This window comes from Calliopsis andreniformis, chromosome 8 (genome assembly GCF_051401765.1).
Source record: "Calliopsis andreniformis isolate RMS-2024a chromosome 8, iyCalAndr_principal, whole genome shotgun sequence".
NCBI classification, from domain to species: Eukaryota; Metazoa; Arthropoda; class Insecta; order Hymenoptera; family Andrenidae; genus Calliopsis; species Calliopsis andreniformis.
The window spans coordinates 1,216,673-1,236,079 of record NC_135069.1 but is presented as its reverse complement, the minus strand read 5'-3'; the positions used below and the strand labels follow the sequence as shown (position 1 = coordinate 1,236,079).

At 43.0% G+C, this 19,407-nt stretch overlaps 2 protein-coding genes across 3 annotated transcripts in view; both read right to left on the bottom strand.

Moving 5' to 3' along the window:
* The window catches only part of Px (MAP7 domain-containg protein plexus), a 53,731-nt gene extending 44,614 nt beyond the window's left edge, over nucleotides 1-9,117 (bottom strand). Inside the window, exons 1-7 of one of the 2 annotated variants that reach the window (XM_076382876.1) lie at nucleotides 8,802-9,117; nucleotides 6,720-7,613; nucleotides 5,931-6,187; nucleotides 5,192-5,832; nucleotides 4,927-5,118; nucleotides 4,148-4,832; nucleotides 3,961-4,057 (exon numbers count right to left, since the gene is read on the bottom strand). In XM_076382876.1, the coding sequence (XP_076238991.1) occupies nucleotides 3,961-4,057; nucleotides 4,148-4,832; nucleotides 4,927-5,118; nucleotides 5,192-5,832; nucleotides 5,931-6,187; nucleotides 6,720-7,503 (2,656 nt within the window). In that variant the 5' untranslated portion in view covers nucleotides 7,504-7,613; nucleotides 8,802-9,117. The remainder of the gene's footprint in view (nucleotides 1-3,960; nucleotides 4,058-4,147; nucleotides 4,833-4,926; nucleotides 5,119-5,191; nucleotides 5,833-5,930; nucleotides 6,188-6,719; nucleotides 7,614-8,801) is intronic. The other variant, XM_076382877.1, reaches the window with a different exon arrangement.
* Nucleotides 9,118-11,442: 2,325 nt separating this feature from the next.
* Dnr1 (E3 ubiquitin-protein ligase defense repressor 1) overlaps nucleotides 11,443-19,407 on the bottom strand; it is a 57,028-nt gene continuing 49,063 nt past the window's right edge. Inside the window, exons 3-7 of the mRNA XM_076383341.1 lie at nucleotides 13,721-13,961; nucleotides 13,462-13,631; nucleotides 12,898-13,114; nucleotides 12,625-12,822; nucleotides 11,443-12,530 (exon numbers count right to left, since the gene is read on the bottom strand). Of these exons, the coding sequence (XP_076239456.1) occupies nucleotides 12,201-12,530; nucleotides 12,625-12,822; nucleotides 12,898-13,114; nucleotides 13,462-13,631; nucleotides 13,721-13,961 (1,156 nt within the window). The 3' untranslated portion in view covers nucleotides 11,443-12,200. The remainder of the gene's footprint in view (nucleotides 12,531-12,624; nucleotides 12,823-12,897; nucleotides 13,115-13,461; nucleotides 13,632-13,720; nucleotides 13,962-19,407) is intronic.

Below are 19,407 nucleotides of genomic sequence, written 5' to 3'. Positions count from 1 at the left end.
GAGGAAAAAGAAGATTGGACGCGATAGGCGTCGCGTGGACGGAGGAAAGAAGCTCCGAGGGGAGGAAACGCGAAAGAAAGAGGGCGAGAAGAGGGCGAGAAGAAGGCGAAAGGAGGACGGAAGGGTGTGCGAGCGAGCGTACCCTCGGTGAACAGTTAGGTTCTCGAGTCAGAGAACCCAACAGGCGGCTGTCTGTCGAGCAAAATCAATGCGTGGCGGCGACAGGGAACTTCCCCCTCTCGCCCTTCTTTTTCCCCCATGGTTCACCATCCTCTTCCACCTCTACCCATGACGTGGCCAACCCTCTTCTCTCGCCCGTTCTCCTCTTTCGGTCTTCCTCCTCTCTTTCTGCCTTTCGTTTGCTCCCTCCTGCTGAACCTCCGACGTACAAACGCGCCCGACCGTGCTCACCCTCGCTCCAATCCACCACCCCGCACGCATTCACGTTCACGTTCACGTTCACGTTCACGTTCGCGTTCGCGTTCACCATCACCCTCCAAAGGCACAGCCGACCTCCTCGGGGCTAATAAGCTGTATTATTTTTATCACGGTTGCGCGAGGGTGATTTCACATGCGACGTTAAAGACGATTCGCCCGTGGCGCTTCTTCCTCGTCTCGTATTCTTTACAGATAACTGTCGTAGAATCGAATTATGATATTGATATCCATCGATAAGATGCAGGGCTTATTTATCCTCCTATCGTGGAGACATTTGAATACCCATCGAAGAAGGGAAAAAAGTTCTCCAAGGCTCTTCAACAGAATTTTCTCATGCGATAGAGAGCTATTTGCACAAGATCCAAAAGAAACAGCCGAAAGTTTCGCAGGCGAAAAAACCGGGAGAAAAGACAGCAAGTTTTACGTTAGCTGCGCCAGCGAGCAGAAGAGAGAGCGTAACTGGAATGTTACTCGAAATGAAACGAGCCGTGGAGTTGGCCGCGAGTGCTCGCAAAAGCTCCTCGGCACGCCAGTCGGTGGTTAATTATTAACACGAGCCAACACAGAGACCGCGCGCGCCGCGCTAAGAGGGCGCATGCAGAGCAACGCGCGAAAGGGTGTACACACAGGTACCGTCGTGGCATTAACCCGCGAACCATCAAAATGTAAATATTACCGAGGCTATCTGATTAAAGCTTTCCGCGGCTCGTCGAGTTCAAAGCGGGAGCGCCACTCCATCGACAAGTTACCGATAGACGGGCTAACGATCCCGCCTCGCTTCGAATCGTTCATCCCTTCCTTTTCGAGGGAGGGTAGAAAATGGGGAAAAATCGCTGCTGATATACCTATCGAGTCCGAGGAGAGTCGATGCATGCGAGAAATTCGAAACACGCGAACGGTCATCAACGGGCAGGAGTTTACGTCGGTTGGTCGGGCAGGAAGACGGGGTCGCTTAAATCGAGACCTGGCACCGATTTCGCGGTAGAAAGTATACGCCGAAATCGAGCCTTTTGGCTGCGCGCCTGCCGAGAATACGTGAGCAACTCCGATGTGGTACTTCGAGCGACAAGGAGCGAGAAAAGCAGTCGATAACGTTGATATCGATCCCCAAAGGAAGGGGAAAACGAGCTCTTCACCTCGCTCCCTCTGATTGCTCTCCCGGTGAGAGAGAGCAAAGGAGGGTCGTGGTGGATAGAAGTTACCTATGTATGTATATAGATATACACGCCTTTGTGTGTATGTGTATATGTGTGTATGTGTGTACACACCAACCTGCACATACGCATTCTCTCTTCCACTTTCTCTCCTTCCCTGTGGATGTGTAGGTATAAGGAGACGATGATGTCCTGTCCGTGGGTTTACCAGGACAGGAGAATCGTGTTGACGAGAAACGACAGGGCTGGCTCCCTAATTCGAATTTAGGTGTTGGGCGGGTTGGCAAGTGGGCGCAATGCGGTGTCATGCTGCGGGCGTTTGCTCTTTCTCCTCCAACCCCTCCTTCTATTTCTCCATTGCACCCTCCTTCCTGCTTTCGCTCTCCTCCACTTGCCCCCTTTCACTATGAACGGGCTCTCTTCTACCCCGTCTACCGAACCCCCGGTTAAGTCCTCCCAACACCTCGAACCACCTACTCCGTCTAAGCCAGATCGACCGACCTTAATCGACCTCCTGATCTCGACGATCGTGTTCCATGGAAACGTCGTTTTCTCTCAAACGGGCACACGCTTCTTGCCCTGGAATCTCTGCTACGACTAATTTGCTCTCGGTTACTCGATCAATCCCTTGGTCCTTTTCCAAGATAGAGATTTCGAAACGTAACGTCTTCGAAATCGACGTGCTTTCGATTCGATGAAATTTAAATAAAGCCTAGAACCTATTGCCAATATACTGCATACAATTCCGCGAGATAAGACCCTTGTAGGGGAAGAGGATATCTTTCTTGCTCGCTTTGAGAAACTCGATGCCCTTTGCTACGAGTAATCCCAAGGAAACAGACTTTGCGATACGAGATCGGGACTCGAATGTCTTAAGAGAAACACTCACACCTCTGGTTTCAAGTGTACAAGCGTACCAAGTGTACCAACCTTGATATACTAAATGAAATAGTAGAGGATGATTAGTTAAGGTACTTTTGCGAAAGTACAGAATATTTCTGTTTAAAAATTTGAGAGCCAATACACCTATCTCTAGTTATATTCTGCTTCTACGAGCTTTTTACAGGCTTGAATTTAAAGGAAAAATAGCACGCGCCATGGTCAGGCTTGTCGAGTGTAGGTTTACGACTTCTAAATAGCAGACCGGCGCAGTGGCGTTACACGATCACCGGCGTAAACTTGAAGAAACTTACCTTTTGGTACAAGAGCACGTACATGGCCGGTGAACCAGTACGATAAAAAGAAAAGGAAGAAGAGAAGGTGTTATGGACTAACAGCGACGAAGCTGGAAAGTAGCCTGCCTGAGCAGGATTTTGTCTCTTGGGAAAATATACGAGCCTCGAAGGGTTTAAACATTACAGAAAACTTTCCTGGAATTGCCTTGCAGATTCTTTAAAAAGTTTCAACATTTTTTATGATACACGTCACGCGCCTATTCACGCTTCGAGCTAAACGCCTCTGTCTTTAAAAAAGCCGATGCGGTTTTTGACCGATCATAACCTGGAGTAAGTCGTATACGAAGGAAGATATTTTCTTGCTCGTAATTCGAGCTATCGAAGAGAGAAACAGGGCAGAGAAGAGATAGAAGATAAGAGCAAAGAGGATTAAAAGAGGAAGGAGCGAATTCACTCGAACGCAAACCATCAGGCCCTCCTCTTGGACGGTTCTCAACCGTCAGTATCCTTTTGTCTGTTGGATTTTTAAGAGCTCCACTCACGTCTCATCCACTCACCCCCTGTCTCGATCCCTGCTCCGCTCTACCGTCCGCCCCCGCGTCACCGCTATGTCCTCGCTCTGTCTTTGTTCAAGTACGTATATATGTATTCATTGTATGTATCCTCCCTCCCGTACGTTAAACTCCGTAGGAAACGAAGATGAAAAATGTGCCCGTTGTTTTAGCGCGAGCTACGAAAAGAATCCTACCTTTCCCCCCCCCTTTGTTTCCGTCTCGATATAAAGCGCGAGTCGACGAAACTTTATACCATCCTTCGTCGACTTAATGCTCCGTAACGATATCGTGTAGCCAGAATTCGAAATCAAATAATTTCTCAGAAATATTATATCGGTACGCAGAAACTGTAATGTGTTCGACTCAAGTGACTCTAGAGAGGTGAATGCGTAAGTCGGAGATAGTGGTAAAATATAGATTGATAACCTCAACGTGTCTGGCAAATGTTTGACCACGGAACATTTTTCGTTATCTGTAGCACTTATACGCGTAATCTTCTGGTACATACACATGGATCTACGAAGGAAGGAAAAGAGTGGTAGTAAATAAAGAATGTCGTTCACTTCTCGATGCATCATTCGTGCTGCTACCTCTCTTTTCCTCCGATCAAGAACTACAGATCAAATTTTTGTCACTTACCTTGTTCTTTTTCCGGGACCTTCGCTGGAACCTTCTTGTCCGGCGCCTTGGGAGAACAATTTTTCCGTGCTGGCCTAACAGTTAACGTCGATGGGACCTACATCACAGAGGTTTAACAGATATTAGCGGACTATTTCTTCAACAACAACTAATCAATGAGAATGCTTAATCTTTAGAAAGAACTCACCACCTTCTCGGATCTTTCACCAGACGGCAATCTAGCAATAGCCGCATCGGGACTATCTTCCGGGGGTGGAGGCTGCACTATCCAGTTGTATTCGCGTTTCTCAACAGGCAAGCCCCATCGTTCGTATTCGAGACTTTGAGTACGCAAGGTCTCGTAACAGTCTAGACAGACTACCGCAAAGTCTCCATTTTCTAATAGCAAACTCTTCTCCGGTTGTCTGTGGTACTTCAGGAAAGGGAAATCCTTCCCAAGCAACGCCCTGACTCGTTTCCTATACGTTGTGATACCGCAAACGTAACAACAGTAGTCATGGGTGTTGTACTGTCTCTCTGCGGCGTTTACTTGTTGACCACTAGGAAGAGATTCGTATCGACGCCACTGCGCCAGAAGCGAGTGATAACAGAACGTGCACACCAATGCTGAACCATCCTCCCGAAGTTGTTCAGCGTTTGGTGGGGATTGGTGACGTAATAATTCGGGAAAAAAGGGTGCGTTGCGACCTTGAGGGCGACCATACAACACTCTCGCAAGCGTCAAGTCGCTGTGCAAGCCACATAGGAAACAATAGATAGAACTGCTCGACGTGCCTGGATTACTACCAAACGTTCGATCTGAACTAGAACTCGGTGGGGTGGCGATTGACCGGTTCACATCGCCATTTGGATGTGGACTAGGAATATCATACCTGGAAGAAAGAAATTTGGAAAGAAGGACATTAAAAAGAAAGTCCAAATAGAGCGCATATAGTTGGAAATTAGGTATTAATTTTGTTAACTAACCTGCGACGTTCTAAAGGAACTCGTTCGGCATCCATACTTTCCCATTGCTGGGCAAGATGATTTACACAATGACTACATGCCAACACTCTGCCGTGGCTATCCATACAGGCATTCTCGGATGTGCGTGCCATCCCCCTTAAACACGGGAAGTGCATAGCGTGTGAGTTCATACCCTCCGGACTTGTAGATAACCTTTGAACAACGATACGATCAGCGGTGTTTTCAAAGAGACACACAGGAAGTTATAGTCATCCGAAAATCATACCATTCCATATGATTACGAGGATACAGTCTCTCACAAATATAGCACCTATAATTTTGGCCGGGAGCAACGGTACCATTTTCAGCGGGGCCGTTATTTGGAGAATTTCGCTGGCCAGGCGCGGGTCCTTTTACCGCAGCGCTGCGCTGCTTGTTTGTGGCAACGGTCGATTTGTTCAAATCATACGGTTTAAAGCGAATATCACTGCCAGCTGAATTAGCTGGAGACTTAGCCACCGCAGGTCGTGGCGAAGGACCCTGTTGACGAAAATCCACGCTCTGCCCAGCGGGTTGTGCCTCGTGATTTTCTCCGCCGAATACTTGCTGCTTTTGCGGTATGGCTTTGTAACATATCGAACAAACTTGCACCATTCCCTGAGGACTAATAGGACTAGCTCCTGGTGGAGGTCTCAGAGAATAAATAAAAGGGTAGTACGCCTCCTTCTCTGGATTAGGACAGCAATAGAGAAGTCTAATACTGGATGAAGGGTACTCGAGTGCACAAGTATAACAAATGAAGGTAGTTGTATCCATTGCAGGTGCTTGTCGTTTACGGAGCGTGTAATTCCGATCACTGTGAGGTACACCCTGTTGAGTGTATGCCTTCCATTGTAACAGAAGGTGATTTTGACACGCTGAACAAGCCTGAAACGATAAGAGACAATGTTTCTATTCAGGGAGCAAAGATCGAAATCTACGATATACTTGATATACGATAAGAAATCGAAGAAAAAGAAACATACCTGTACACGACCAGCACTGTCCATAGGGCGACTTCTACTTGGCCTTGGATGAAGCATTAGGGAAGGAAAAAACGGCGGGGGACTGGCGGATGGATGTGGCGGAGTTGGCAGTGGTTTTGCTGCAATATGACTAAGTGACCCTCTTTTAAATTCATCCCCACATACGTAACAGACTTCCGTAACTGAATTTTTGTCTGGCATCGATAGATCCAAGATGTCAGTACCGACGCTTGACGAAGATCCACCACTGTAAATCGCTGTAATCGTACAACGAAATGAATATAGAATATTGCAGCTACATCTACCTAACATTTACCAAGACTTTAAACCTTTCACGTGTCACAAAGAAACAATACTATCGTATTGCACGTGGCCTACTTTAACAGTATATTTTTCACGATTTTATCGCTTTCTTTTACATATGGAACGAAGACAAATTTGTAATTCGCGATTTCCACAGTTTCCTCAGTTTGATTTCAAATGACCTACTTATCAGTAAAACAAGTCGACTAATAAGTATCAGATCAGCTGTATTAAATCTCGAAGAGGTCGAAGATATACAAACGTACACGAAGTTTGATATCAGAATTTATATTAAGTGTATTTTTATCGTTTTATCTACGGAAATCTTTTATAAACACGGCTTTATTTATAAACGTATACTCTATTATACGGGAAAATTGTATCTCGTACAAGTCATTCTTGTTCTATCGAACTACTATGACGCGTGACTACCTTCCGTGTTATAATTCTTTCCAATTAATTTATGTATTCAAAATAAAAACTCACGTTGCGGCTGCGGTGGTAGAGTTGGTTGTGGTGCAGGCGAACTCCTGGGTGCGTGTCTTAAATCCAGTGCAGCTTCATTAGATATTCTTGAATCCTCTACTGGCTGCCGCGGACTTTGTAACCTTTGATGGGGTGATTGCAGTCTTTGATGGGGAGATTCCATTGTTAGCCTTGCTTGTTCTACATGTCTGTGTGTTTCTGCCGTGTTAGAGTGTGGTCTTGGCAGTTCAACAATTGAATTTGAAGGTGGCCTCGTCTGTTCCACTCTAGGGGATGGTGAATTTGGTGGAAGTCGCGGGGAGATACCAACAGGCCGATTTTCTGGTCTAAGCTGTGGTGTTTGGTCATTAGTCAAGCCTAGAACTTGCGCTGCATATTCTCCTTGGAGGGCCATCTCAGCTCCAGTAAAAGGCCCACCATCACATCGCTTCAGCCAATAAATTCGTTGACTATGAGGTCTAGCATCCTGCTCGTAACTTTCCCACTGCTGTATCAGTAAGGCATAACAAAGACTGCACGCTTTAATGGCACCACTTCTGGCTCCTTCCCCACGATAGCCAGCAGGTGGTTCATGGGACTCGAGAAATGGGAAGTAAGGTTCGTTTAGGGCACCACCCGGGCTTGGCTTTACTCTCAACCAATACTGCTCTCCATGGCCTACCGTACCACAAACAAAACAAACCCTAGCACCGCCACTATCTTCAGGGGGTGGATTTGGTTGTGGAGTAGCAAGCGATTGCCCATCAAGTCCCGGCTCATTTTTCACATATAGTTTACTTTCCATTATGTCAGGAAACCATTGGGTCTTCAAAGCCCTTTCATATATCTTTGTTTGGCACGCATACACGATCACAAGTCAATATGATCAACAGAGTTCTTAAACTTTGCGCATATCTGAAAATAAAAACATTGCTTAGATTAGTTAAAATCAGTATGATTTCGTTTGAGAGTACATATATTAAAGAAATGTGCAAAATATAATGATATTGCATTTATTTTCAGAGGTACTGAATATAAAAAAAGATATTGTGTAAAAATATTCAAAAAATTTCATTGCATGTAAATTACTTTATTCGCATGTTGCAATGATCTGATTCTTTATTAAATAAACAATTGTTCAATGTGTCAAAACAGGTTTGCCTTTTAATTGCATAACATCTATTAAGAATTCAAAAGAATTTCGATATCTACTGTCTAACGCTTCCTCTTTAACTCTATTAAATGCAAATGTAACAGCAATATTATACACTAAATTTTACGGAGATGTTAATAATTTAATACAAAGACTATTGTGTCTGAAAATGTCTATGAAGTATACTGCACATTATATTTGACACTGAATTTAATTAAAACAATAAAACAGCACCATTATATTTTACAGAATGTTTATTTCCAACAACAAACAGAATGCATCGTTAATCGTCAAACTCTTATCGTTATTGAAGCATTGCAACGTGCGATGCTTTTAGAATACCGTAACATGTGGTATTTTTGGAGCATTGCTACATCGACGTTTACCGACACCGACCATAAAACACTTTCTCGGACATCGGTATTAGTAGAAAAACCTCTGAAAGAATTCTTTGTTTAACTGGGTACACAATAATTCCGTAAAAGATACGATTTCAACACAGCCAAAAATGAAACACGAGTAAACCACGAAAGCAAGCAATTTCAGGCAAATCGATCGAGATACGCGAACTTTCGAAAATGAAAACACCCCCGGCATCAAGAACAATAGAAAAATACTAATTTCAAGAAATGCCTTGATCGTTTTTCCGTCAAAGATTAAGAAAACGTGACTCGGTCGAGAATGTTTAAACGCAATGGTGGCAATGGTTCGTTAGAATCGTCTTGTATATCATAATTATTGCTGTACGAATTGAATCTCACGCGGTCATTGGGTATCGGAACGATTCTTGGGAAAGGGGAGAAAATTTCGATGGGAAAATAACGAGGGGAAATGTAAGAGGAAGACTGTTAGAAATCACGGACAAGGGAGTCGTACACTATTCTCGCTACCGAAATACGCAGCCACGGCACTTTCGTACGCGCACTTTAGATTTTCTACGAAACACTCACATTTTCACAGTTCGGGAGGACTGGCCGCCGCATCGCTACTTCGTGCTCGTGATTTCGGCTGGCGGTACGTATTGCTTAGGCAAAGTAGAGCTTCCTTATCTCGGATTCTAGTCTCTGCCATACGTGCTCGAGCACCACACCGAGCTGCAGGGTGTCACCTTCCAAGTAATGTTACGCCTCGTCACGCTCATATTTACATGTACCGTGCACTGTACGACGCGTCTCGAATCCGTATCACACTGTCGCATACATGAAAAGTATAATAAAACAGGTCGCGCGACTATGAAAAATACATTTTCTGATGGCACAGCACCGCGACTTTGGCTCAATTCACCGCCATGTTGCAAAATTGCAATCCGCTTCCCATGATGCCACGCAGCTTCGTCATATGACAGAGCCGCCGTCTCGACCAATCAGATCCCTCGACACATGCGCAGAACCAGCGACTTCCAACCGAACTGCCGCTGAATATTTTAGCGCGAGGTTTGAAATTTTTTTTCGTTAAAACCTGCTTATCGATGCAATTTGCATTTCAATTGTATTATACAATCTTCATTGGTTACTACGTTTCGTTTAAACGATTATTCTTAGGCGTTTGAACATTCACGATGGTTGCATAAGTCAAAAATGCAATTCGTTCTAGGACTATTAAAAAATGTCAGCCATTTTTCTAATGACCAATCAAAGCATCCGTTTGTTCTTCTAATTCAGTTGTGTATTAAGGGGCAAAGCTTCTTAATCGAAAGTGAAATGTGTGTTTTTTGTGAATTTTTTAATTTTTGAAGAATTTTGAAGGAGATGTCGGGTCTCTACTCACCATTCAGCATCAGTAAGTTCTACAATATTTCTATTTTTGTTGTTATTCACTGTAGTAAAGAAACGAGTGCAACAAAGGGTTAATAAAGTACAGACGATAGTCGATATTTCATGGTATTTAATCAACAGGTTGGGACATTGTACCTTTATAATGCTAAAAATGATTTTTCGTAGATTGTGTTGTTTTTATATGTATATGCCACTATTTAAGTGGAATCCTGATATAATACTAAAAAATAATTGGAAATACTTTAAAAATACTCTTTGCAAATGATAATTCTTAGAAATTCATTCTCTCCGTTTTTCTTCTCTACCGTACAGATCTAACACCTACGATTATTTCGAATCTTTTTCGTGTACATTTTTTATACAGAGAATTAATCAGAAAAATTATTTTTATTATGACGAAGTTATTGTTGCTGCTGTTACTGTTATTATCGTTAATCTTACATACATTGAGTAAACGCATAGTGATGGTACAAATTCTTTTCTTTTTTTTTTCTTTTTAAAGATCGCAAACCACGATAATTTACAAAACAGCGTGTCTTAGCTCTCACAGTAATAAACGAACCTTTAATACGTAAAAGCTTATTGACGAATGCCAGTTGAGCGAGAAATTTCTCGAGAAAATATTCATGTTTTCGATATCGCGATATTAACCTGGCACGGTACTGTACCAGCAACACGTAATCCTAACATTCAATTCAACGTTATTGTACATAAATTTGTTATTGCATTTAAATCTAAAAGATCACTCGAATCGATCGATATTTGACTTATAGAAGCAGCGTAATCACGATTTTCTTAACCAGTAGGATATAAAAATACTAAAGGGAACTAAGGGATGTAGTGTAATGACGATGTAAAGCGGTAAACGCGTCAGGAAAAAGGGGATTACGCTACACTGACTTAAAACGAGAACATTGCCGGTAGTCGACGTTAAACGCAGTAGCATATAAAAACGCTATTATCCATTTTCTTATAAATAATTATATACTAAGGTCTGCTTTGCATTGATGAATGACTACAACGATTTTCTTTGTCTCATTCTTACTATCCATCCTCACTTTGAACATGCATCCAAGATTCATAAAATCCTACTCGTAGATATTCAAAAGTAACTCGACGTAGAGAGCTTTCGACGATGGTAACAATAAGAGTGTTATCGATCGAGGATAAGAAAGAAGGACGAAGAGAAAAAATAAATAATAATACGTGAATCTTCGCGCGTTCCTTCGGGCGAACGTTTGCATCCTCTATTTTCTCGTTTTCTGATTGAGAAACTGCCTTCTTTTATACTCCTTTGGAAAGAAAACACTGCCGCCACCGCGCCGACCGCTTGTAGAATACGATAAATTATCTGTGTTGCGCATAAGCCGCGCATCAATTAACGCATATTTCTTTTATTATGACTCACTTCGAGAGATGGCAAACGAGCGCGGCGATTTCGTTAATCAGATTTGACATTTGGTGAACTTGTGACTTTTACTCGCTCGACCCTATCGCGGGTTATCTCTCTTATTTTTTATGTACATATAAACAGATATATTACTTTAACAAGGTTTCCTTCTCGTATAGGACGTTTCAAAGGAAAAAAAGAGAATAATATACGCAACGCATTAATTAATTTCCATGATCGCTTCATCGTTATCGAACAAATTACGCACGCGAGCAGAATTATACGAAGACGCTTCGCATAGCGATAAACGAAATAATCGTACGTATTAAAGGGCGGTATAATTAAACGATTTGGTTGAAGATTTTTGCTCCCCTTAAATGAAACATCCTTTACAAGGAGGCCTGGTATAGCAGCCGTCTTGTTAACGATACTGCATACGCATAATGAATAATGTGTACTATATTAAAAATATGAAGGGTCACTGGTTTCGATAAAACATTTTCTCCCGAGTGTCCTGGGATCGTATGTAAATGAGAGTTGATAAAGATAAAAAAGTCGTAGCGTATAACCTATATAAGAGGAACACAAGTATCAAGAAGTATTATAAACAACAGTTAAATAAAAAAGAACTTATTGGTCCGATTGTCGATAAAAAATAAAAATCTATACACGACACATCGAATTTTGCATTGATATAAATTATACTATGGTTACGTGAAAATAACGGCAGCACTGTTTGACGGAGATCAATGCTGCTAATAGCACTTTTCGGTCGATCAATTGAGAAGTAGCGCTAACACCGTCACTACTCGATTAAGGAGATAGCGATAACATCGTTATAAACAGGTAGATGGGGGTTTAAAGGATAGAATTTTCATTAGTATCGCGAATCCACTCGCCGTCACTTTTCAATCACAGAACCAACTAACTATTCGAACCTTTCTCGCGATGGTTGAGAAATTGGATCGTCCAATACATAAAATTGTCCACAAAGCAATTACTAGATAATCAATTTTTCTTCATTTGCCACAATTCGTTTTGCAACGTCTTTCAATTAAAAGAAGAAGAAAAAAGTCGATAATTAGACGATCCTCTTACGCGCTGGTTGAATACGTCCTCTCGATTTGACAAGTAAAGATTCCTAAGAACCTCTGAAACACGCTCAACCTTTGCACCCGGCGTTCTCAAATATCGCTACCATTTACCGCAGACACGGTCCCTAAATTTCTCTTCTGAATGTCTTCTGTGGACCTCTGGCCGCCGAAAACAGGCCCGATAGTATCCGAGAGCGATTTTGGAGCGTGCTTGTCGAGGTGCGTCAGCTCGATGGGAAGATAGATCGTTCGACAATGGTCAATGTCTGCCCGACAAAGTGGACAACGCTCGCATCGTCTGGCACAGTCCAAGCAGGCCACCGCGTGTCCACACGGGAACAAGGCAGTATCTAAGCTGCGATCCATGCAAATCCTGCAGAGCATCGCGTCCAATAATCTTGCGAGACATTCCCGAGATTCCTGCAAGTTAAACAATCCCAAACAATTCTCATTGTTCGCGCTGGTCAACTTCCAACTTGTCCGCGTTACCGTGAACAATTTGTCGAAGTACTACCTTGCACTTGGGATCCTCGCAATCACCGCAATCGTGCCTCTCTAAGATTTCCTTCTCCTCTGGCAAGCTGACGGTCGCAGCTTCGCAATACAAAGCTCGCCGTGCATTGTCGTAGACTTCTCGGCACGTTCGACGAATATCAAACACGTACTTTTTCCCTAAGGTCGAGTCCTCGTTGAAGATAGAGATTATGGTGCCCTGTGGAACGTAGCGAATTTATTTTCACCATTCGTGAGATTTTAGAATTTGTTTAAGTTCGTTGCGGAGACCTACCTTTAAGTCGCGTATAAATTGAGCGGTGACTGCGCTTCTGACCGTTTCGCAACTGTAAAATGCGTGTTTCTCGGTGATCGCTCGATATAGCCCACTGGCAGACTGACTTGAATCCAATTTGAAGTTCAGGGAAGTCTCCTCACCGTCGAGGGAAAGGTAAACCAAATGAAACATTCGACGCTGAGACGTAGCGCTTTGTATGGCCGTGTATGGTATACTGGAAAATAAAGAAAAAGATATTATACTGTGCGTGGGACTTGAAGCTGCGGAGCTGAAGTTTCAATAAAGCCTAGATTGCGGAAATTCTCCCCCTGGCTGTAGCATATTTTATTGAAAACCTTGTGCAGCGACGCAAATGTCCAGAGACTACTTTAAATGAAATACTGCTCGCTTATCTCTTCGGTTTCATAAAGAAATAGGACAAAGTTGCTTGCAACGATGAGAATTCGCGAAAGGAATATTCGAGCACAAGTGGTGTCTTGGCTTCGAATCGATAGCTTATAAAAGGACATAAGTTACACCAGAGTCAAATGGGTAAAAGTGGGTAATTCCTTTCGTACGTACTTTTGCGTCTCCTCGTCCTGACTGCGATAAACTGTGATGCCGTGAGGTCCCACTCCGATCATTGATACTCCGTTATAGCCAAATTTGCTGTGAAACATTTCCTGACCAAAGGTATCTAGATTGGATATCTCTTTTAGTAGCCAATATTCAGCGGTTGAGCTTTTCATGCCCTGGACAAAATACGAGTATTAAAAGAGAAGTAATTAGGATCAGTCACACGGAAGGAGGAAATCGATAGCTGGGAAAAATGATGTCGAACCTTGATTTCTTTATGCTGTTGAACTATTCGGTGCAGAAAATCCTGAGGTTTCGGCTCGCATGGCTCTGCAGGCTGTATTTGACAGCACTGGGAATAAAATGCATGCGGCGGAGATAGTGCATCGTAATCACCGGCATCGGCCTGCGCTATCAGGGCGACCAGACGCGCCACGGAGCCCCAGTCCGAGACCTTTAATCTACCCTCGACCAGCTCCAAACGAGAGTGCAAGTAGAACTGATGCCTGTAACCGAAAAAAGAGAAGAAGCGTTAAAGGATGTATCGACACGGTCGAAGCAATTAATCGCGATCAAGCTGGAAACGGGACCCCCGATAACTTGCTCCCTCTTTATCCAGCAATCGCCAAGGGAGGGTATGATTGATCACCGCCTCTTTATAAAGCGAAACAATGCGGTATTTTCCAAGAAAGAAATGAAATGGCCGATGATAAATGTTATTAAATGCGGGCAACGATAAAATAACGTTTTGACGAGACAACGAACCGCGTAATATAATCCACCGCGAAGCACATTTGTTTGTGTCTCTGATATTTTTTAGCTCGGCCAATTTTCCTCCCGCAATGACTTTTGTTCAATTTTATACGCGTTATTCGTCCCCGCGAAATATTGAATAATTGAAGTATCCTCGGTAATCCCGCTCGGATAATATTCTTTTCCAGAATGATTTACTCGGAGCTTCCACAGAGCGGCGGAAAAAATTTATTGTCGGTACTTTTATCCAGGAGGGTAATAACGTCGACAGGGGTTGCGCTAGCTCTCGGTCCGGGCCACCGGGACCACAAACAACGACTACTTTGCGGATCCGTTTCCACGGTTGCTTTACTTCGGACAGTTACATTAATGGAAAATGCAACAGGAGATCTTGACGGGTAATCCGCGGCGTATCTAGGTACCTCGTATCCGCGAGAGAATTTCATTTGTATAGATACACCGAATCAAGGTGGAAACGATCGAGGAAACTACTTCGATGCGGTTTGTAGCTGGCCACTGTCGGTCGAATTTAACGACTGATCGAAATCGACAGAGTTTCGTTGAGTTTCGGTAAATCCCAGCCGCGTATCATCGACGAACAAATTCGAAAATAAACTGAAACGTCTGAGTGAGCGCAATTACGTTCTAGTTCCGAGCAACGAAATCGTCGATCGGGAATAAAATTGAATTGGATCGTATAACATCGACAAATTAATGAAATTGCCGAACGTTTATGCACATACCGCCTGAAGCGAAGCAAACTAAAACTCTGATTGGCTGTCTTCAAGTCATTACACGCCTTAACGAGCCACTCTCGAAGCGAAAACGCCAGTTATGTCCTCTGGCTAAATTAAACAGCTTTTTCGCAGTAAACTTTCCACCGTTTCGCCAGAAAATAAAACGGTTATTTACAGTCTCGTTTGCCTGAGTGTTAGACTCTTAAAAGGAGCGAGCAGACAGCCGCGACTTTAACAAAGATATCGGTCTCGCCAGATGCATTTATTGTCGGCGACACAGTTCAATAACCGTGACCTACGTCACAGGGGAAGAGGAGCAACTTGCACGGACCGAGTGACATTTGTCATCGCGAGAAAGATATTGGTTCCGCTGGAAACTCTCTCGTTGAGTAGCTTACTGTTAACGACTGCACCAAAGCAAATTCGCTGACGAAAGTCAGAGAATTTCATTGAGTCTTCGAGGTCGAAACGCAAGCTCGTGAAATGCATACGGACACAGATTATAAGAACTTTGAATATTCTCTCTTATTTATCTTCGATCGATGATTCCCAAGAGTTAGAAACTTGCCAAATAACCCGACTCGCTCTTCGCTATTTCCGTTTGCTTTTACATCGCGCGTTCATCTCGAGCTTTGCGAGTTTCCAGCGAGAACCAACTTCTTAAACTATTAACTAATAAAGTAACCGCACTATTCACCAAGAAAATGAACGTTTCGAGAAGCCGTTCTCGTATGATCGAAAACTTTTCTTCGCGTTTCGATTTAATAGGATACTTGCTTGTAAAATGTACGTATGTTGGAAAATTTTAGCGTAATTGATTTTATACGATTTATTTAGACTTTTAATAACTATTTATAGGGAAATTGTGTTTGAAGGGTCATACAGGCATTTGAACAAGTAGTCACGTGAGTCCTACTGTGCATGCGTGATCGCCACCTCCAGCAGTTTGGAACATGTGCAGCCACATGTTCTCTGTCAAATGCCTCGCACAAGACACGCGTTGTTGCTTAACGTATCAGCCTTAATTGCGTGTTATCTCTCTGTTTTGCCGCGTTGGGCTTTCGAGCATCGACCACAAAAGTTGCTTTATTCCCCAAAGGGAGGACGACATCAGGGAAGTTGCTGGCAGCGACTGCGTTCTCGTGTACGTAATTTAAGGGATGAGGTCGTGTCATTCGAGTGTGAGTAATTTCAAAGCATGCGTTTCCACCTCGATTGATCCATGCGCGCAACAGCTATGAATTAGCCAACTGCCGCAAGCTCTTGCTTTCTTGCTTTAATTGACTAGGTAGTAGAATCCGTGGTTGTTCTAGCATACGATCGTGGAGAGTGTAAATCAACGTTTACACCGATAACCAGGGGCCGTGTCAATGGCACGTTCCGACAGATGTTCGGGCTTCGAGCCGCATAAATATTCAGAAGGTCGTTAACTGATAATTTCTCTGTTTATCGCGGCAAATGCATTCTCTGTGGCCTAGTTGATCGTTCGAGTAGACCTGAACGAAATAGATTTCACCAGGTCGAATCTCATTCTCAGCCAATCCATTTCTCGCGTTAACTTTGACCACGATTTGATCCAAGTTTCGGCAATGAGTTCGACCACTAGGAAGTTTAACCGTGCATTCTCTTGGCCTGGAGGAATCCCAGTAACCTACCAGTTACGTTCGGTTGCTGCTTAACCGACCAACTCCGGGAGGAGTTACGCAACAATCTTCTCAGCTTCTCGAATCTCTTGGAGTTTTTCAAGTGCAATCCATAAAATAGCCATCAAACATTTTTCACGACTACTCGATGTCGCCTTGTAGAATTATGCGGCAAGCATGCAAAGTAACGTTGGCATTCTAATTCAATTTGAACACGAGTACAACATCGAACGGAGGAACTCGATTTACTCGACGAAATTCAATTCCGAAACTCCGATTGTATCTCAGTTTCCAACTGATACCGCAGTTACGGCCTCGTTTCGTTTCATCACTGAACTCCTGTAACTCCTCAAACTTTGTCATCTCACGGTTGTCTTTGACCAGTCTTGTTGCACAAATGTCGCAATATCGGGATTGTCAGTTACCCTTGTTCTAATAGGATTTGATACGATAATGGCGTTCCAATGAGAATCTATAGAAACGCCTATCGAGTATTGTCTAAGTACAGTATTTTAATGAAATCGTTCATCTTGTTGTAGAAAACGATCAACTGCTTCGTGTAACATTCAACAGGTTTCACTCAGAATTTATGAACGTTTTCTTTTCTTTTCTCCTCGTCCTTTATAGCTGGCGCACGCTACGCCATCCTGTATGAAATTTTTATATCATAATCCAAACAAATTCTTCGATATTATTTCCACATTATAGACCGATGAACCGATACGGTCTTCCTACTAAATTAATGTTCAGGAGGGAACGTATAGATCGAGGCCACTGGTGCAGTTGCGTCCGACTAATGGTGTCCCTATTCTACTTCCATTGCAAATTCACCATTCTCAATTGCTATTTCTTAATGCAACTGATTAATCCACGAACTAATTATTTTCGCTCTTCTCGCGTCTCTCTTCTCAATAAATTTTGCAGGAAAAAGAGAATGGTCTCTTTTAGGAAACTGGTCAGTATCGATAAGACAGGGCTTTACGTGAAGTATGGTAAAGAGAAGGAATATTTAAGAGACGGTTCGTTAAAGCAGAAAGAGTAAGAAGTCTATGTAAGGCGTCAGTAAATCTGACAACCGTTTAACCCCCCCAGACACCGAGTCTCAAGAACAGCAAACAGCTTCCAAGTATTTAAAAATGTTTAGAGAGTTCCGGGAAAACTCAGCTATGCAGGGAAGACTTTAATATCAAAACTTGCCCTGGAGGACTTACCAGAAACTACGTATAAAAGTTTAATGGTTTTACGATCGTTCTTAACCGGAAATTTCGCTCGCATCAGATTAGAATTTCACGTTTTACTCCTCCAAATGGCTTTTAAAGATCATGAATTATCGACGAAAGTAACTCGCTCGGTATTAAAACGCTATCAAACTGTAGGAAAATCATATCGATAATGGAATGCATTCATATCCCCGTATAATAAAGTCTTCTAATAGCTACGTGAGTCTGAGATCGAGAAAAATCATATTTTAACGCTTGACAGACAGTCTGTATTTGCATCATCGTTATGATTAAAATTTCAAGAAAGTATTTCAAGTATCCAAAAGCTTCCAATGCAATGTCCACGTGACATAAGTATGTATATAGATGAAGTTGCGTCGATTTCGCCAATGCAATTTTGGTGTTTTGCTACATTCCATAAACAAACGAAACGACAAATTTATGAAGGCGCGGGAGGATATCCGTGTTTCAGACGGTGGCTGTTGTTGGTCCAAGTGTAAGTTATAGTCGAACTTTGTGTTGGTTGCACTTTTCCACTGTTCCGACGCCCTTTCTGTACTTGGCCCCAGTTTAGCGTGCCAAAACACGTAAATTCCTTCCAATTTACTCGGTCCAATTTGTTGCGGACAGTAACAATGAATAGTTAATATTACAACCATGACCGCATTGTAGTTCCCAGATGAGCAATTTACATCTACGAATGGTTTTCGGCGCAGTAATGTCTGGTTTTCTTCAATTATGCATCAACCAGATTCTCCTTTTTTTTCCTCTTCTCAGCGAACCTGGCTCGCCACGTAGCAGCCCTGTCGCGATCCAACAAGGTCTTGATCGCGATAAATTATGCACTTAGATCCGTGTTACAGAACGCGAGGCCGAGCTTTGCCCAAGTTAACCAACCCGAGTTTCGAGTGGGCATCCATTCGAGCGCGAGCTCTGAAAATCGCGAGTTTATGCAGACTGCACTCCAGCCCAGGAACATCCTCCAGCCCTCTAGATTTCCTAGAGTATGTATATAATACCGATTCAAATATAACCTAGGGGGCAAAGGGGCATTTCCTTTAGGGAACTTACGAGATGTTAATACGTAAATTTGTTTTAATAATTTGAATATTTGAATATTTGAAAATTTGAAAATTTGAATATTTGAAAATTTGACCGTTACAAATTTGAATATTTGAATATTCAGCCCTTGCATATTTTAATATTTTTTCGAAGTCAAGTTACTTCACAGACTTCTAATTTGAAATATGTAGAGCCAAGGATGCTACATCCTTTTCTGGCTCTCATCCCTTCGTTTCCCGCTTTCTAAGAGTATGACGAACGACGCTAAAGCGATTCAAAATTTACGAGACCGAAACAAACGTATTGTTTCGCATCGGTGACATTCAATATCGTGGAACACAACGCGGTCACGCGAGCGCGGCGATCTCGGTATATTCCGCGACAATACCATTGTAATAACCTCTGATTTATATTCCTCGAAGCAAACGCCCGCCAAATCTCAACCCCTGCTCTGCGCTACCCTGCTCGTTTCCGCGACTACGCTCTTTGTTCTACGCTTCCGGAATTCGGTCATTCGGCAGCGCAGTCCCGCCTTTA